Raw genomic sequence first — 20614 nt, forward strand, 5'->3', positions numbered from 1 at the left:
TATAAAATTATATGTGCACGTGGAGACAGATTTGAAGGTCATGAGTAAAAATGAAAACAGATTAATGGGGAAGCTGCTTTAAACCTCTCACACTTTTTGAAAGAATTTAAAAAACATATTAATATTTGAATGTTAATATTAGAGAAATAAAGGGCCTGAGATGAGTGTGAAATTCATGCTATTTTGTCCTCTGCCTCCTTACAATGCTGGCCACTGGGAAGGGCGCTGATCCTTCCGGCTGATCCTTCTGGCTGGTGCTTCCGGCTGCTCCTAGCCTGGTGTTCTTTCCTGATCCCCAGAGTTCTGGCTTAGTTTTACTCTGTTTATGCAGTTCCTTGACCTAACCTAGCCCAAGACTGTCACTGCCTCACTTGTGGTCCCTTGAGGTCCCACCCAAAGGAAGCCACAGTGGTAAATGAGCCTTTTCCTTGGATCTTTGTTTCTGCCATTCCTACCTTCTGAGGCCTCTATAGGAGCTCTATTTGTTGATGATGTGTCACTTTTTAAAGGCCACCCAGAGGTAGAGATTGAGGGGCAAGTTTTCTAGGCAAAAAAGACGAGGAAACGACATGACTGAAATAGTCTTCAGCATATCTTATTAACACCCCTTTTAAAGACGTGAGAACCACACATCCCACATAGTCGGCCAACTATGTTTTCAGAGACATTGGGAGGTAGAGGTCATAGTTTATCCTATGGTATTTAGAAATATTCCAGAGTTGGAAAAGAGCTTAGAATTCTTTTTTCTATAGTAAATATGTAAAAGTTCAGAAAAATCAAGATAATAATAAAAAAAAACAGAAATAATGGGAATCCTTAGATAGCTTGTATTGACAGTGTCCTTCAAACAAACAAACAAACAAACAGAGTGATTTTTTGAAATGTATAAAAATATAATTTTAAATTGAATTTAAAGAGCATATTATTTAATATAACATTACGAAGAAGGAGGTTTGCGGAATAGAATTGATTATTCAATTAAGGAACATTGATTATTCAATACAAGGACTTGTTTAACCAAAAATTGTCACCAAGAAATTCATGCCAGGGACAAAGGACCCTATAGTCGTAGATACTTAGGACAGCCGTACAGTAGTAGTAAATTGAAGTTAACTAGTGTTTTCCAAATTCTCTTCCTCATTATATTGTACTGGCATATGTTAATGTGCCGTGACAGGAGGGTTCTATGGTCAAATAAGTTTGAGAAACACCATATCCTATTCTCTCCCCATTGAATACCCATATGCTCTAATGGTCAAGAAAAGTCCTACGATAAAGAAACCTATGTAACTTTGTTTAAAACAAATTTACTTATTTCTTTGTAAGAGTCCTGTGTCATGGAACCCCTACCAACCTCTTAGGAAACAAAATTCCACAAAGTACTAGCTTAGGAAATGCTATAGGAGATAATCGAATGTAAATTACCTTGATAATTTTCATGGAAAGATTTGGCCAATGCAGACAATTTTTCTAGTGCCTCTGAAAGAAGACGGGTAAATGCTGGCATATATTGCTAAGAGCTTGTCATCGTCTTTCACATTTGGCTAACTCCTACATATGGAAAGATGGACAGCCAGCTGGGGCTATGACAATTTGCCTGAGGGAGTATGTGTGCTAATAGTCACAGCCTTCTAATTCATCCTTTCCTCTAGACTTCAGGTGGGTTGTGGTTATGGTGCCCATCAATGCTGTTTTTTATCGAAAAACATTTTTAAAAAATGGTTGTACAGTGACCTACTATATCTGTGGGGTGGCCTCACGCGGTCATAGGACACAGCAGCCTATTTGTGGCAACGGAGCAAGAGGGAGCATGCCAGCATGCGTTACTTTCTATAGCAAGATGAAACGCTTATTTCACCAACCCCAAAACACACCCCTCCTAAGGAAAACAAACATGTGCAAGTTTATTTTATAAAATCTGCGTAGAACTTATATAAATATATTGTTACCGCGGCTGTCATACTGCATACATCAAGAAAATGCTTTGAAACTTTATGCAAATGCGTGAGCGATGTATACACTACTGTACACTCCAAAGACTACTCCATGTGTTCCCGGCGCCAAGGAAAACACAAACGTTCTCCAGCTAATTCAGAGGGAACGTCGCCACAGCCCTGCCCTTCTCATGGCCAATGAAACATACTTTAAATGGCTAATCCTGAAGTGAGCAGGGCGGGGCAGGGATGCTGAAGGTTCAGTTTTATCGGTAACCTTTACAGGTCCAGTACTGTAGCTGGGTACTTTAAGCACATTCACTCATAAAATTTTCACAGTAGCTTCGTGAGGAAAATGGCATCGTTTAGTAATACAATAACCAAGACTTAGATGAAGTAAATTACCCAAGGTCGCTCATTTATTAATTTATGGAGCTGGCGGGGATTTAAAATTAATTTGACCCTAAATATTTGAAAGAGCTACCATTTAATGAGCACTTACCATGCACCAGGCACTGGGTTAAACGCTTTGCCTCCATCATCTTATCTTTTATACAGACTCTGTGAGACTAAGTACTGTTGTTTTCCCTAATTTGTACGTGAAGGAATTGAAGCTTAGAGATGTTAAGTACTTTGGTGACAAGTAGTGAGTGCTAAAACTAGGGTCAGAAGGAGCTCTGACCCCCAGGGCTTGGTTCCTTTGAGCCATGGGTGTTTCCAGTTTTTCTTCTTGATTTAAAATCTGGAAGCTTCCCTGGTTTGTATGGAGCTGCAAGGCACAGCATCTCCATGTGTTGTCACAGACTAATTCATAACCATCTAAAAAAGGAAATCTGGTCCCTCATGTTTTTGCTTCATCACCCATTATCTGGAGTTTGGTATCATTTCCACATTCATGAATGTGCTATTTCTATTGCTTTAGTGATAGATCAGATCTGGAGTTTTAAGAAGATTTTGGTGCAAAGACCTCACATCTGAGGATTAGGTGAAAGAAATGGCCTCTTTATAAAAATGTGCAGCTTTCTGCCCATAGCATTTGGTATATGTGTAACTATGTCTCTCCTTCAGTCCTCTGTCCCCTTTGGAAATGAGAGTGTTTGAGAATGGAATCCTGCAAAATTTTTGCTATGAACAATTTTGGTGCTATGAGTACTGTTTCTTTCATTTCCAAATTTTAAGAACGCTTCTACTTTTTAAAGTAAAACCCATTAGGCCTTCTGAGAATGATGGATTTTAAATCCTTATCCCCTCGTGGTTGCCCAAACTTCCCCATCCTGACATGTTTTATTACTATTGTAAAGAGAGCAACCATTTTTCCAGGCAGAATTGATCTAAGAGAATGGGCCACTTGTGATTTCAAAGTTAGTCTGCTTGGGAGAATTTGCAAAAGAGGGAACAAGACTTGAGTCCAAACACTCTCTAAGGCCACACCAGGGAGAAGGCCCAGTGGATCACACTCTTTGTAGACCCCTGAAAACACCTTCCTAGAACAAAAAAACACAAATGGTCATTGCACGTGAATGTCCACATGGTGTACTTTAAGTAAAGTCTATAACACAAATGTATTTCCCACCTTGGCAATTTTTTTTGAGGAGAGATGGAGACATTTTGACTTGGAGTCTCATCCACAGAACCTCTGAATGGACGTTATCAGATAGCTTCTTAGAACAAATGAAAATTTTATGTTGTATCTAAATATTAAGAGAAATACTTCACCACAAGGGTAATATCCATAATCCACACACTTGTGAATATTCCAGACATTCTTGAAATTACAAATACACTCAACCATTCAGAACTAGCAATGTTCCGATCATGGGTCAGTCATATACTTTGAGTTACTTGTTTCTATTGGTTCTCTGAACTTGGCACCCAAACTATAGTACCGGTTGATGAGGCTCTTTATAAATAACACAGATCAATTTAAAAAGTGATTTTCTGGATTTCCTGGTCAAAAAGGCTGGATATTCCACCTTTAGTATCTAAACTTTCACTTAATCTACCCGTTTTGAAGACATTGCCATCATCCTCCAGTTGGCCTGATATAATAAAATGGTGGGTGATTTTGAACCGCTGCCTCCTTGACTCCTGGACATTTGCCCCCCAGATATTCCCCTTCAACTCTGGTCTTTAAAGAGAGCCCAGGGTTCTGGGCATGTTCTGAGTGGCTATCTCTAGTCCACTGACCACTAAAGTCCTGACAGCTATTCTAAGTGGATTGGCTCGCCCCTGATTTCCAATCAAAAGTGGCCTTCCATTAGCTTCACAGGAACATGAAGCACTTAGAGTAGTTCTGGCAAGCTCTTGAACTTCTATCTTAGTTATGGCCTAAAAAACAAAAACAAAAACAAAAACAAAAAAACAGCCCTAACTACTGTCCTTTCTATATCATTTTCTGAAATAAGTGCTAATTGTGTTGCTCAGGTAGAATGTTTTTCCGTTCCTTTCAGTAAGGTTAAGGATTTAACCTGTTTAGTCTTGTGGTTCTCCATGTTTTGAAAAACTCTCTGGGGTTGCTAAGCATGATGTCACAGTTACGAAGCTGTAGTCCACTGAGACCTGGACATGTCCAGGCGTGCTTTCCACCCAGCTACTACCTCACCGAGGCACCTGCTCCCTTTTGGCCTCTCCACAGCGTGTTATGGCCATGATGACAAGACAAAGCTCCTGAACCTCACCTGATAGTAATCCCAGAGAAGCTCAATTTAATATAACACACTGTTTCTATAGGACACCATGCACTTTCTCTTTCTGCCTGGCCAATAAAGGAATACATTTGCCAGAGAATACAACCATGCCTTGTCTCTGGTGCTATTTTGTACTACCCAGTGCTGGACAGTGAAGGCTAGTTTTCCTGCAAGTCAGTGATAGAGGGAATATTACTTCCCTGGGCCGGATAAGACTTCTTCTTCTGCCGTGTCGGTCTGTGATGTTTATTCTGTTTGGCGCTGCCACCATTTTTTCCAGGCACTTTGGTTCTCAGCCTGGCATGGCTACTACTTCTGCCCTCTTTGATTGTACATTGCTGCTAAGAGCCTGGAGGCTTCCGATGACAAGGCAGCATGGAGGGAAAGCAGGAAGGAACAATATCGCTTTCCTTTGTTGTATGTTTTACTCCCTTATAAGAATCCCCAATTAGTGGGGTCTGTACTTGAACATTTCACAGAGGTTTTACTGCTTTTAGGCTTTGCCATTAGGATCTTTCTCCCCTTGGAGCAACATGGGCATCTGTGGTGCTGGACATGGGATGACTTGAGTGACAGATGCCAAGTTATAGTCGGATAATGCCTTCCTTCTGTAGCTAGGCTCAGTAACTGGTGAGTCTGTTGGGCTGCATCTCCTCTTCCCCCAGGACTGATATGTTGTTTCTCATGAGGAGCCAAACGGGTGAACCTCTCCCTTTCACTGGACTTGCCCAGACATGTCAGAATGCTAGCTTTGGCTCAAACTGAGACCCCCCCTCAGCACAGCTGTTTCCAACAGCCTGTACACTGTTTTTTCTTTGATCATATTTGGCCTAGATCACAATCATCCCAAGAGCTTGCCAAGATTGCGTTGCAGCCCGATTATCTCAGAACATAAACTTAGAATTGGTTGACAAGACCAATACCCAGTGGTATCACCGATTTGAATGAAAAGTGCCAGAAACCTCTAGTCAACCTGGACAGTGTCCCATGATGGAGGCCAGAGTGTTTATAGGATCTATGACACTTTACTTACAATATTTTAGAATTTTTTAGAATTTTTGGAAATTGGTACCCGATGCAAAATAAAGAACTGCACATAGCAATTTGTACTGAATGGAGATTTTTGCAAATTTTCATGTAAAGACCACATTGTCTAACATATAGAAACTCAAATATTTGTTGACTAGGGAAACAAAAGCCAAGATGCTATGACTAGTCAACCGCTATTCAGAAATTTAAAAAACAACTTTACATGCAATCTTATTTTTCAGGAATGTGTTCAGGCACACTAGGAAAAATCTCAAAAACTTCTAAGTATAATTTTGTCAATACAGTGAGGGGATCGAGCTATAGATCTCAATGAAGACTAATTCATTTGAAGACCACAGATATTTTTGTACCTCAGGAAACCTCACTGGAGCACACACATTTTTAAGTTATTTTAAGCTTTCACTGACACACCAACAAGTAGGTGTTTAACTGAAAACCAAATACTCGTGATGTTTCCTTGGTCTTGCAGTAGAGCTAGGAAGACAGAGGCACTCGTGGAAGACAGAAGAAATAGTAACACGGCTTCTGCCCTCAGTGAACTAACTCCCAGCCTAGTTCAGGGCAAATGATAAATCCAAATGTGACATTATGGAAACAAAATAAAGAACTATCTAAAGCATGTGCTATACTTACACTATTTCTGGTAGTCAGAACGTAAGGGTCAGCAGATTGGTTTTAGAGAAACGGTCGTCCGCGATGCTTGTGCCCCTGTCTCTGTGAGTCGGTACGTCCAGAGACCCTTGCCGCCATCAGAGGCCTTCCTGTGGCTTCCCACTTAGAGCCCACGCAGCCTCGGGTGGTGTAGACGGCCTGCGGAACACGAAAAATGCCCTTTCTCCCACACGATGGTGTTATTTTCTTCCTTTCAGGACTGGCCCGTAACTCATAGAAGGTGCGAGTTATGAATGATTGTTCTTTTCATCTCCCTGGAAGTGGGCCAAGCTGTAGATACAGCGTTTGATGTGTCAGAAGTAGGCTTGTAACAGCGTTGATGACTTACACGATGATGAAAGGTTGAACTTTGATAAAAATGGTAAAAGAAGGAAAAGGGCCTATTTTCTTTAGCTCTTTCTTTAGGATGGCCATTGAGAAACGTTTTACAGGGGTGGTCTCTGGGAATGGGAACTATTCGAAAGGTGTCCTCTAGTGAATTTATTTGTTTATTTATCGATCTTTTCAGAGAGGGAGCACCCACGCTTGCTGGCATGGCAGGGCCAGGCTCTCAGCCCCCTTAGCAGCAAGCCCTACCTCTCTGCTCCCCTTCCTCTGGGCAGATGGATCACTTGTGTTCCAGCCGCCCCTCAGCACCTGCTCGCAGACACCAAACAGACCAGGCTGGCGAATCTGTTCGGATTTCCAGGGCTTTCCTCCTCCCTCTGCTCCCAGGGCATCGGTTCGGAGATCTCATCTGAACTTGGCCCCCCAGGATGGTCTTATCTTCCTGTTTCTAAAATAGATGGAGAAAAGAGTACGGTAATTGTGGAAACTCGGAACCAATTGGAATTTGCTTGAAACAGTATCCCAGGCTTATCAGTGATTCGTGTGTCTGCCTGTGTAGAATGCTGGGTTTGAGGAAGAGGATGCATTTCTAAATTTTCTTTTTTCAAAGCAAAAACATTAAGACAACAAGCACGAAAACCTGCCATTCAGCTAAGTGACAAGAAAGAACTAAGAATAAGGACTCAAAGAGTTGAATTCTGCCTTTAAAATGAGGCTTAAGCAAACACGATACTGAAACCTCTTTAAATATTAGTGAAACAATAAACACATGTACACCACCTATTTATCTACGAATCTAATATTTATTTTACCAAAATTACGACCTTCAGCTTTGCCTCTGCGTGCACTACTAGTCTCCACAGCTGGGCTGGGCCTGCTCCTTATGTAGCTGCTGAGAGCTGGCCTCAAGCCGAGCTGTCGGGGGACAGAGGTCTCACTGTCGTGACATGCAAACTCCCTGTTGAGGCCAGTACAGGCATTTTTTTTCCCCCTACAATTTTCTGCCAGTATCTTTGAATATGTTGAACACAGTCAAACTCTTGAGGCGTCATCTCTCTGGCCCTCAGAGGACATTGAAGTCCCTACAGGACTCGTTGATGTGGGCCAGAGAGTGATGGCCAAGTCATGCAGCTTGGTGGGAACTTCACCTTGGGGCTGCTGCCTGCCCACAGGGCTGACGTAGTGCCCCCGAAGAGGCCTGTCGGCAAACAGGGTGGTTTTCCTGCTTCACTAACATCCAAAAAGTTGCTCCCGAGGCTGCCCATCGGCACCTATGATTTTGCCATGTGAGGAGCAAGTACATAAGACGAGACACTCAGAGGACGTAGTGTCACCCTCTAAAAGGTGTAAGGAAACAAGTAGAGATGAGCATAGGGACTAGCATAAGTGACTTGTTCAGTTCAGCAGCCGTACAGCCAGGGTGTAGACTGAGATTCTTGACTCTCTCTTCCATTCTGAAAAACATGGGAAAAACTAGCCTTTTCGGCGAGGGAAAGGCTGATGGAACAGGTCATTATAGTGTGTTGTACTGACTTTAGGCCTGAAATATTACATCGGAGACTGCACAGTGAATTTAAATGTCATTTTTTGAATAATGATTTTGGTAGGCAGAATAATGTCCCTTAACCCCTGAGATGTCATGTCCTAATCCCCCAAACCCCTGACTGTTACTTTATATGGGAAAAGGAACTTGCAGATGTGATTAAGTTAAGGATTTTGAGATGGGCAGGTTATCCTGGATAATTTGGATGGGTCCTCTTACAGGAGTCCTTGTAAAAGGGAGGCAGGGAGGTCACCGTCACAGGCAATGTGACGACAGAAGCAAAGGGCCAGAGTCATAGCAGAGATAGATTTAAAGATGCTACACTGATGGCTTTGATGATGGAGAAAGGAGACCGTGAGCCAAGGAATGCAGGCAGCTCTAGAAGCTGGAAAAGACAAGGAAATGGATTCTTCCCTAGAGTCCGAGAAGGAATGTGGCCCTGCTGACACTTTGATTCTGGCTCAGTGATTGATTTCAGACTTCTGACCTCCAGGACTGTAAGATAATACATGTGTGTGGTTTGGAGCCACCAAACCTGTGTGGTAATTCATTGCAGCGGGAATAGGAAACCAAAACAATAATATGCACAACAATACAATTGGACTTTGGAACATTAACGGATGGGAAAAATAAGGCTTGATTGCCAAGACAGAGCATCGGGTCATGGTTCTCCAAGTGGGTAGTTAGGACAAAAGGGTTTTTGTTTTCGGCAGCCCAGTGAGTACTTCTCACAGGTATTGTTTGCTTAAAATTTTTATGGGACACAATAGATATCTCGGTGAAGCTCTACGAAGATGTCCTTGACTGTAAAAGTCACAGTTGAGTTTTATTTTATCACTTGGAAACAAAACCCCATGTATAGCATACTGTTCAGATTCATGGGGTAGAAAGTTTCCAAGGCCCTCACAGACTGTGATGAAAAAGCTTACATTGGTCTCAGCACAGATGCCTCGGAGAAGCACAGTCTGACCCCGTCAACTCAATCTCTGCTTCATCCTCACCCCTGCTCCTCCCTCCCTCTTCCTTCACAAGCCTGAATAAAAGCGGCCTCCAGCCACCAGAGAGGGGAAATGGGACCTGGCTCTTCTCTCTGGGAGAATTCTCCCCACCTGAAAGATGTCCTCCATCATTCAGAACACATGTCTTGAGCACATGTTAAAAGCTATGATGTGTGTGCTCGTTGCTAGAGGAAAGAATAAGATAAGCTTAATCCCTGCTTGCTGGAAGCTCGTGTTAGTGAGGCGTTCTGCAAAATCCTGTCCCTGGGACAACCACATCCAAATCATCTGGGAAAGTTATTAAAAATGCAGGTTCCTGTACTAAGGCTTGAGAAAACTTTGGTCTGGTGCAATGGTTCTCAACTGGGAGTGATGTCATGTCCCAGGGGCATTTGGCAATGTCCGGAGACATTTCTGTTTGTCACAACCAGGGGACGAAGGGTTGTATTGGCATCTAGTAGAAGGAGGCCAGGGAGGCTGCTAAACATTCTACGAAGCACAGGGCAGTATATGCCAATATACTGGATTTGTGTGAGTGTGTGTGTCTGTATATACCTCTCTCTGTCTCTCTCTCTCCCTCTCATTCTAAGTGGGCTCATTAACCGCTACCATTTGAGGTGTCCTCTATCTCCTTGTCCACTCTACATTTATTCCCTTAGCCTGACAGCTCACCTGCTGCCCCTCCTTTGATTTCTTGTTCTGCTCTGGCCTAGAGCAGAGGAAGCCAAGTATCAAGACCTTTACCCCGGAAGTAACTGTAATGCCCAAAAACTTTACTAAAATAAATATCCAGGTCAAAGAGAGGAATGGCTAAGGATATACATTTCTTTTTGTGAAGATTTTTGACCCAATTTGTAATTCAGAGTGGGCACTCTGCTCACAAATCAACTTTGCACCACTGTGTGTTATGAAGTATGAATTTGGGTCACACATAAACTCTTGCACTAAAGATGTGTTTCTCCCCTACACCAGCCCCTCCAGTTTTTCTCGCCCCTCGTTCCCACATTCATCTGGAATCAATGGAGAACTCCATTCTCTTAAAAAAATTGAACATTGGGGGAAAATCACTTTAGAATGTGCTCGAGTGTAGCTGATTGGTTATAACTGGTTAGAAATGTACTGCTCTGCTTCTCATCTCCAGTAAGAGATGGCTCTGCATCCAGGCTCTGCATCCTGGTCAAGGGATGAGTGCCACGTCACATGCTACAGGACCGTTTCCAGTCCCCATTTTTCAGCAATCCTCAGGGGTGGGAGAAGCATCCTGCATGCACATATCCACATGGCTGTGGTTTTATCGTCTTGCACTCATCACTACATTCAGGAAGATAGATTTTTATTATGCAACAAGAGTGCTCCTCTAGGGTAAACTTTGACACAAAGCACTGTGTTCTTGACTGAATCAGCTCAAAGAAAAATCAGGGGGCAGAAAAGAGACCTGGGACAAGTTTCAAGTCTCTCTCTCAAAAACAGCTACTTTTGGAGAAGTGCTCAGATATGCAATTAGAACAAATGACCACCTCTAAGGAACAAGCTTGCCTTTCCAAAAAAAGACAAATGGTGAAAATTATAACTTATCAGTACTATGGAAGTTCCTAGCATTCCTTTCTTTTTTGACCAGATGAGAATATAATAGTTATGTGAGGATTTACGACTTCGTGGGAGGTCAGCACCTCTAACCCCTCTGTTGTTTAGGGGTCAGCTGTAGTCATTAATCCTTATGTATTTTAACCATTTAGAAATTTTCAAGCATTTAACAAAATACATGGGCTCCTAGGAACCCTATCAGCTTTCCAAGTCGAGGGTGAATGTTGCTTTTTGAAGTATCAGCACCAATAAACATTTCATTATTACCTAAAATGTACAAAACCCAAGGAGATACAAAGGTGAGCAGAAGCAGAGAGCCCTGAGCTATGTCAGGTCATCAGCATCCTGTAGTTAAAGCCATCCGAAGAATTCAGCCAGGCTCTAGAGCTCATTATGCGTGGTGGCTCTTTCTTTCATTCAACAATTTTTTCACTGAGATATTTCCTTGAGCCCATCACTTTCCTGAAGGATATTGGGCTCAAAGGACTGGTTCCTGCTCTGAATGACAGTCTAGCTTGAAGGCAAAACCAGTGTCATCATGAGAGTTAAAATTTATGTACGTGCCCAAAATTCGGGGGTACAGATGAGAAAAGAAGAGATATAGGAAGATGGAAGAAGTTTCTGGGAACTGAATGGGCCTAGAAGGCTTCACAGATGTGAAGAGGCTTGAGATAGATAGAATGAAGCGGTATTTCCATAGGGGTCCATTGATGGAGGGATAGAGGGAAAAAAGATGAAGGTGTGCTTAGGGGCATTAAAGAAAAATAAGATCTACTGAATCCCTTTCCTTATGTTGGAGTTAGGGGGAAAATCATTGGAAAGAAGATTATGGATATCTTGACAAAGTAGGCTAATTGTGATAATAAGAACTAATAGGTCTGAGTGTTTAATATGACACGATTTTTTATTGCTCACTTAAAGATTCATCATAGGTTTTTGGTGGGTAGATTTCTATATGATGACTCAGGGAAGCTGGCTCTCTTCATTTTTTTGCAAAGTTCTTGATGCCCCCTCCATTCAGCTGGCTAGCCATCCCGTAGAGAGAGAAAGTGAAAGGGTGGAGCATTGTGCATGAGAGACTTTTATGGGTCAGGCCTACAAGTGTGTTTGTTATATTATTTCAACCACCTCCCATTGGTCAGAATGGAATCATATGGCCACACCCAACTGCAAGAGAGTCTGGGAAATGAAGTGCTCTGTGTTGGGAAAAAAAAAAAAAAAAAGAAACAGATGTTATTGAGCCCAAGTCGCTTCTACACTGACTTTTAGCCCGAGTTAGTTGAACTTGATCCTGAATGCAGTGGTAAGCCATCCTCCACCTTCGCATGGGAGTGTGCTCAGTGGGGATGTAAGCTCCACAAAGAGAATGATTTCGTATGTTATAGTCACTGCTGTATCCCCAGCATGTGATAGGCCTTAAAAAATATTCGATCAAATAATGAAATGATGGGAGGATGCTGGAAAAGAGTCCCAGACATATGGAACCTTCTAGGATGAATTAGTAGAAGAGAATTGAGGCAGGGAAGCCAACTAGGAAGCGGTTGTGATAATTCGATAGAACCTGACTTAGCGCAGTTACAGTAGGAATTAGTACCTTTTGAGAAACAGTAATGTTTACTTCTGCTATTTTAACTTTGTTAGTTTACAGCAAAGCCACAGCTTATAGTTTAACCAGAGTCCCTGCTGAGTTGAAATTATAGAAGCAGGTTGTGAGCTGGAAGGCCCCGGGCTCTCTTCGGAGGCCTTCATTGGAATGCAGCCTGGGGACTGGGGCTGGGCCACAGTACTGCAACCCAAACAAAATAAAACTTGGTCAAACCAGCAAATCCAGAATGGAGTTCAAGTTACTTTAACGGACTCTAGGGAAACACAAACCACCCTTACATTGTGTATGCAAAATTTGCTATTCGACCTTATTGTAAGAAAGATGACTGGGGTACAAATCATCTTTTGCCAGCTTTCCAAAGTGTTGGACAAGTTAACTCCTATGCAATTATGCAATATTTTTTTTTAAATTTTAATTTTAAAATATGCCTGAAAAATAGATGCTGATCCAACAGGAACAGAGAATATTGATGAAAAGAATGTGCTCTCTGTGCACCTTGGAGAAAGCACGGGCAACCTCATGTGGCCTGAGGCTTCGAAATTTTCAGAAGCTGTTTGCAGATGAACTTCTTTGAAATTAAAAGCGAAGGGCAGCATCTGTCCTCTGTCTCTTTGACTTCGTGGTTTATGGATGAGCTGGGGCAGACCTCAGAGTCCGACCTACACTCAGGCTCTGCGTCTCTGCAGCCTGGGGAAAGGCCGGGCTTTAGAATTATGCAGAGTTGAGTGAGGAACCTCACAGAGAGCAGCCAGTGACTCTTAGGAGCTTTTGAGTGATTCTTGCTGATCTGAAAATAATGTAAAAACAACAGAAGAGCTTTTTGTGGTATTTTCACATGTTCTCCATTGGTTTGGGGAACAATCCAACATTAAAGTGGTTTAAAAATCATAAATATTTAAAAAGACATAACGTGCCCTACCCTTTCCATCCATCCCTACCAAAATATAAACTATGCTAATAAAAATGGCAAGAACAGGCAGGGAAAGCAGAAACAACAGAGACAGCGTATGCTAGGATGGGAATAAATGGCTGACATTGATGCGGGAAGTGGCCAGGAGGTGGGAGGAAATGGCCTGAGGGAGTCTTTCCTTTTCGAGGTCCAGGGTTCTCTGAGGCCTCTTGAGATATAAATTAACCACTTGAGACAACAGATTCCTGAGGGTCTCTTAATTTGGTTTCTAGTTCCAATCCCAGAGAACCCAATCCATTGAAATTCCATCTGCCTGGTGGTTTGTTTACCATATTAACTGATTTTCTGAAAAAAACATCAATACTTAATTATTCACAAATTTGATGGCGATTCATTTTGCCCAGGATAGTTTCCACATGAGCTTTGCAGAGTTGTTGGATGTAAAGTGACTGGAAAACAGGTGTTTTTTTTCTGTTGTTTTTTTTTTTTTTTTTGGTCTGTTTGTTTGTTTTTTGCCTGCTCCAGCTTTCTAAAGGTTCAGTTACGAGTTGCTGAGGCTGGAAAAACAGGTGCCCGTGATGAGGGGTAGAGAAGGCAGAGTCAGCATGCTGCATCTTCGCCTTCTAGGGAGGGGAGAGATGCTGCCAGGCAGAGGAAGGGCGATGCCGAGGTAAAGAAGGAAGGAATGGGTGTCAGAGGTAATGGGTGCTGGAGCGAAGTAGAGACTGAGAATGAAGTGCAGGAGAAATATCTGAAGGCTCTCGACCTTCTCCCATGGCGCACTGAGGCTCGGCCAGTCTGTCCAGCATCGGTCATCATGTACCTTCTACTTAGTTAAAGGAAACAGAGTAAGTTAGTTTGGTAAATTCAGTGAAATCGTTCTTCTGAATGTCAACTTTCAACGTATCCCTTTTTAGCAGATTGGTCGCTTCCTCTAATCCCAACCTCGCTGAGCCATCTCAGCAATGTCTATAAGCCATGTTGGAAAGGGAGCCCACCCGGGGAAAGATGTCCGTGGGACCCACATGAGATGTGGGTCTGAACGAGGAGCGGAGGTCTCAGGAACCTTCGCTTGCTCGGGGGTTGGAAAGAGAGGCCACCTTATCCTGGTTGGCCTATGACCTTCCCGGTTTTCGTCCTGAAAGCCTTAAATCTCAGGCAAACTGAGACAGTTGGTCGATCTGGAGATGGAACAAGATGAAGAAAGGTGGTGGCTGGTAAGAGACGTGACACCGTGACCCTCTCTTGAGGCGCAGTCTTTTCGCTAGTACAATGTGTACGGCTTACAGGGAAGATGAAAGGATGCTTGGGAGAAATTCCATGGATTTAAGCAGTCACCCAGTGACCTAATGCCAAGAAAGTCTCTGGCTGGAGCCAGGTATTTCGATGATCGATACTCATGTGCTTACTTTTCTGAATGTGCTTTGTTCTCTCTCTCTCTCTTCTTCAGGGAGGCAGGACACAGTGCGTGCGAGAAGTCTGTCCCATCCTCTCCTGCCCGCAGCACCTTAGCCACATCCCTCCCGGACAGTGCTGCCCCAAATGTCTGGGTGAGTGACTGTTTTCAGGTCAAAGAGCGATGTCATGTATTTTAGTGTTCCCTGCAGAGAGTGGTCATCCACGTTGTGGCCTTGGGTTCCTCAAGTTGTCCTGTTTCCTGACAACTACTTCTAATTAAATGAGCATAAGGTGGGCACAGGATTCGCCTCTTTTCCGAGGCCACCACAGAGGTTTCTTCCCGCTTGTCTACGCTTGTGTCTGTGAACCTGGTGCACCAGACGGCCTGGGATAAGCGCCTCTTGCGGAGAGAACGGTATTGAGAACACGACCTTTAGTTGGGTCTATGACGATAAGTTGGAACAGATTTTTAAAGGCACGTGAAGTAAAAACACAGCGGAAGACAAACTAGTGTTACTTTTAGAGGCAAAAACGTGAAGGAAGATAACATGCCAAAAGGAGAAGTCTGGGAGGGAACGATGAATAAAAGCCAAAAGGAGGATTAGCTATTTCTTATCGCACATTCACCACGTACTAAGCACCATGTGACACATTTTATATGCTTCATTTTGCTTAATCTTAAGAAGCTGTGATATATGGCTACTGAATACATTATGTAATTACAACATGTAATATAGGTGCCGTTGTTAGTTTTATTGTCCTGAGAGGGCAGTAGTTTTCTAGAACGCGGCACCACTGGTGAGTGATGGATTGATACCCAAGCCCGAGTCTCTGTGATTCCTAAGCCCATGCTTTAACCTGCTGTGGCCCAACTCCCCTGGTGACATGGAGGGTGGCGTGCACGTTGCCCCCTGAAAGTAGACAGTCCATGATGGGGAGTCTATAGAGCAGGAGATTCTTTGGCTTTTGTTTACAATTCATACTTTATCTTCTTCCACAGGATCCTTAGGCTCTTGAGTTAGTTGAGGTCATGCTATTTAAGTTTCAAGTAAAAGCAGCTTGACCCATCACATGAATACAATAGAACATGCAGCAATCCCACCAAAATCTTCAGGAATCCCCGAGGGGCCTCATGTTTTCCCCAGTCACCTCTGGCTTTGTGTCTCTTGCTGTTCTTTCCCCTTGTTCCCTTCCTCTTATTCCTTCTTCTTCTTCTACAGCATTTTGTCCTTGTAGACATACTGCTGTCCAGTCTTTTCGCATCTTATGGTGCTATTGAGTCAAGCTTTGTGTAGCAGATTTTCCTGAAGGTTTGTAGTCAATGGGGGTTCATTACAGTGAGAAGCACAAAACAGAATATTAAGCTTTCTTTGTTCTTAAAATACCTTATTCACTTTGCCTTTAGAAAAGTTTTATTGTTTGTCTCTATTACTTGGGCTCCGGCCTCCTATCAGTTACTGTCCACATCCTTTTCTGGGATCTTCTCTCCTTTCTTTTAGTTTGCTTTTCCCATTTCCAAATATCCTACTGATTAATTTTCCCATTCCCAGCTTATCACAGCCATACCCTCCAAATCTATCTTTCTATAACCAAACTGGCAAATCAAAGTATCTTGTTAAACTGGAGAAATTTTCTCTCTTTTTAGGGATTCTGCTGCCAGTTTTATCCAACAATGTTTGCTTTACTGCTACATGTGTACATACACACGCGCACACACACACACACACACACACACACACACACACACTTTTTAAGTAAATATGAAATAATTATAAGACAAAGGAGAATCGTTTAGACATGCCTAAAGATATTTCCATTGGTATATGTGCTTCTTGGGATTGCCAATGTGTGCTTGTGCCCCTGGAGTAGTCAGTTCGCTGTAGTCAAAGCCATCATGCTGTGGGCCATGGTCCATCTGAGCAGGAGAGTCATCACAGAGGAGGTGGCGTCTGGGGCCTGGCCTAGGGGATAAGTAGGCTTGCTTCATGCTTTGAGGCCGGTACCATGGATACACTGAGTCAGCTCAGAAGTTTCTCATATGAGCAATGGCTGTTGTATTGAATGCAGATTTTTCTGTCCATTTGTGGTCATAAGACAGACTACAAAAGGAACAGAAAGTCTTAGGAAACTTGAAAATCATAATTCTCCCAAATGAGACCTTTTTTGGTTGGGCTAAACCCCAGTGGAATAATGTGGAAATGGCTCAACTCAAGCTGTACATGGAGTCTCTGAACCACTTTTTTAAATGTTTTATCTTATTTTGGGCCATGATAACTTTGGGATTAAGGTAAGATTTTATGTCCTTTGGGTTAAAAAGAAACATACTCACACTACAAAAGACAGAAAGGAAAAAAGGAAACTAGTTTGCTTTCTAGATGCTCAGTATCTTAGACTAATTAGACTTTTGGCTGGTTGGGCACAGATTTGCTGTTCAATTTTCCATTGACCAAGATTCATTCACACGACTTACCTCTGCCTTTTACATAACATCATTCCATTACTCTCTTTTCTCATTTTTTTCCAGGTGTATAGCACAATGGTTAGACTTTTATAATTTACAAGGTGATCCCCTCAATTAGTCTAGTGCCCACCTAGAACTGTATGTAGTTTTTACAACATTACTGACTATATTCCCTATGCTGTACTCCATCCCCATGACTGTTTTGTAACTACTAATTTGTACTTCTTCCCTTCACCAAAGAGGAGCCTGCTCAGAGGTTTGTGTATACAGAGCACCCAGTGTACCTCTCAGAGCAATACAGCCCAGGATTATATCTGAATTATACTGCCACTAATAATAATAATACTTATCATCTGCCACTTATTTAATGAGTACAAGCCTCTGTGCTAAGATAGATTTAGGTAAAACTTACATTTTATGGGGGATAATTTAAGCCATTAGTCACATTTGTTCAGGGAGGATAAACTTGTTGAAGAGTCTTGTTGTTTAGATATATAGTGATATATCCATCCATCCACCCATCCATCCATCCATGCATCCATCCATCCATGCATCCATCATGTGCGTGCATACGTGCATCCATCTATCCATGCATCCATGCATGCATCCATGCATCCATGCATCCATCCATCCATCCATCCATCCATCCATCCATCCATCCATCCATCCACCCATCCATCCATCCATCCATCCACCCATCCATCCATGCATCCATCCATGCAACAATACTGAATACTATCCTTGTAGTGACAGCAACAGGAAGTGGCGGGCTATTCATTCTAAGAGCGGAAGTCCCTCTCCGAAAATGTCTTTCAACTGATGGAGAAGAAAGCTTAACTATATGTATGTATTTATATTCTGCCTTTTGCCAAAAAGGATTTAAGGCCACTTACAAAATATATGAAGCACATGTAGATAAATGGTAGGAAAAAGGCAAACCAAGCTAATTTTACAGAGATGCACCACCTGCGAAAGGTCAGGCACTTGGCATGTGGAGTTAGAGTCTGCCCCAATGCACTCTTTGAGTTAGCTTCACCAGTGGACTTGTAATTTCTTCGACTGAGATGCTATCGCATTAGTCCTTCTTGGTCATTCTTTCTCCTCCTGGGATATGTTGGTTCCTCCAGCCTCCTGCCTTCCAACACCCACTTTCTGGATAATTTTACTCATTCTTTAAGATATAGCTCAGTCATCACATGCTCCAAGAAGTCTTTTATGTCCTCCTTGGCCCCACGGTTCCCAGATTGGCTTCCTTCCAGAACATACCATATGATTGTGTTGAAATCATGTTTTGTGGGTTTGTTACCCTGGTAGACTGTGAGCTCTTTGACAGCAGGTATGTGTCTTAGTCATCGTGGTTCACTGTTATAAACATATAATAATGATTCGTTGAATTTACAGTGTGAAAAAACCTAAATTAATGACTCCTGAGGATCCACTGGCAACATGTGCCTCAAAGCTCTGTTTTTGTTCGTCAGATAGGGCTGGTCTTCTGAGAATGTTTAACTGCCCTGTCATGTAATTGCCACTGATGAAGCAGGACACCCTGGCCTCTGTCTCACTTACACTGTGCCATCGCCTCCCCCTAGGTCAGAGGAAGGTGTTCGACCTGCCGTTCGGAAGCTGCCTCTTTCGCAGTGATGTTTACGACAACGGGTCCTCATTTCTCTACGACAACTGCACTGTGTGCACCTGCAGGGTAAGGCGTCTGAGGCGCTGTGGTCCAGCAGTGAAGGTGTCAGCGTTATAGCCAAACACAATGTGCTATCTATAAGAAAGAGGCATTACCGATGCCATTTTAGGAGTGAAGTCAAGATTGCAAGGAAGCCCAAACATAGGACCCAAATTACAACTCATTGTCATCTCCCCAGGAGCAAGTTAGCTCCTGGTGTTGAGAACTGAACTCCGAGTGGCTGACTGAGGCACTTTCTAAAATCAGGCAAACACGTGGGGCAGTGTTCTCTGGATCTAATTATCCGCAATGAATTCTCTGATGCACCTGGCAATAAAAATAGCTTTAATCATATTCAAGAGAAAAGGAAGGCATGGATTTATGGTTCCTCACAAGATAAACCTAGTAGTTTAGAAAGAGAGTATATATGTTTTGCTCACTGTACTACTTCTTACTTGAGACATTGCTCACTTTTTTCAAAAGACAACCAGAAGTCTAATGACTGGTAATGAAAGAATTCCACCACTCCCGAATTTTAAAGGGATACACATCACACATGCCTAGACTGTGCTCACTCCGTGATTTATTTCTGAAACCAGGAAGAGACTCATTTATAGAGAAGACTTTAGGATCATCCATTAGTGAGTTAACATCTGTGTAACACAAGTGTAGAGTAACACATTTTGGTGGAAGTGTCGATGGTTGTTGTTTTGTTTTTGATAGCTAAAGGGCTAGAGATGGAAAGGGAAGAGGTTTGCTCAGCCATGAGTCACTGGCCAGGATTAGAGTTCAGAAGCTCCTGATTGCTTGAGTCATGCTTTATTAAGGAGCACTTTCGGGAGGTGGCTGAGTAAGGGCTGACCTGTCTGTTCCCTGGCACTGAACCCCGAGTCATGCCTAAGCCTGAGAATACTTTCCTAAGGCTCCTTCCTTTTTTCGTGGTTTTTATTACCCTATGCTAAACATATAGCCGCTCCTTCTGGTGGGCTTGGCCTCCATCCCCTCCAGCAATTCTACAAGTTATAGCTTCCTTTTGGGGAAACTGAGCCTTTAACGAAACCCATCGCATTCCCAATTCTCTTGACTGCAGGAAAGCCAGGCAGCCCACGCATGGGAATTAGTTATGTTTGTAGTGCTTTGGGTCTCACAGATTCTTTGAGAGATGATTAGGAAATGTGTCCCAGTCCTCAAAAGAAGTATAATTAAGACTGTTCTTTAAGAGATTGTTTTATCGGAGTATGAGTTCACAGTCATCTTTGGGAAATTAGTTGCTTGAAGAATCAGGCTGCAATCATTTTGGATAATGAATATTATTTTCTCTGCTGTGAGCTTCCCCGACCAGCGTCCCCGTTCAATGCCATGGCAGGTTCAGGAAACTGTTTAGCAGTTCTCCGAATACAGTATCTTTTCAGGTCTCCGTGCCTTCAAATTTGAAGGTCTCTAATCTTCTTTAAATTTGATTAGCAAACTCCTCTTCATCTATAGCAGCCTGTATCAGATGTCACCTCCTCCAGTGAGGCTTTCCCAGCCCATCTACATAGGTAATTGTTCACAGTTTTCTGCTACCTCTACGCCATTTATTTGTTCGCATGGTTATCTTTCCTCTTACTCTCTGAACTGCTTGAAGACAGAAGCTCATCCATCCATCTCTGGGTTCTCATTGCTTCACCCAGTGCCAGGCGCCAAGCATATGATTTAATGGGCGCTGGTTGTGTGTGTGTGTGTGTGTGTGTTTAATATAAGTTGGGAAACCTACTGTGAAGTGTGCAGCA

The 20614-nt window shown here is 42.8% G+C and overlaps 1 protein-coding gene across 6 annotated transcripts in view; it reads left to right on the top strand.

Annotated features, from left to right (window-relative positions):
• The window catches only part of BMPER (BMP binding endothelial regulator), a 219466-nt gene that overhangs the window by 102274 nt on the left and 96578 nt on the right, over positions 1–20614 (top strand). For all 6 annotated transcript variants that reach the window (XM_006912119.3, XM_015589542.2, XM_015589541.2 and 3 more), the window contains 2 exons: positions 14762–14861; positions 18760–18869. In XM_006912119.3, the coding sequence (XP_006912181.2) occupies positions 14762–14861; positions 18760–18869 (210 nt within the window). The remainder of the gene's footprint in view (positions 1–14761; positions 14862–18759; positions 18870–20614) is intronic.

This window comes from Pteropus alecto, unplaced genomic scaffold (assembly GCF_000325575.1).
Source record: "Pteropus alecto unplaced genomic scaffold, ASM32557v1 scaffold21, whole genome shotgun sequence".
Lineage (NCBI taxonomy): Eukaryota > Metazoa > Chordata > Mammalia > Chiroptera > Pteropodidae > Pteropus > Pteropus alecto.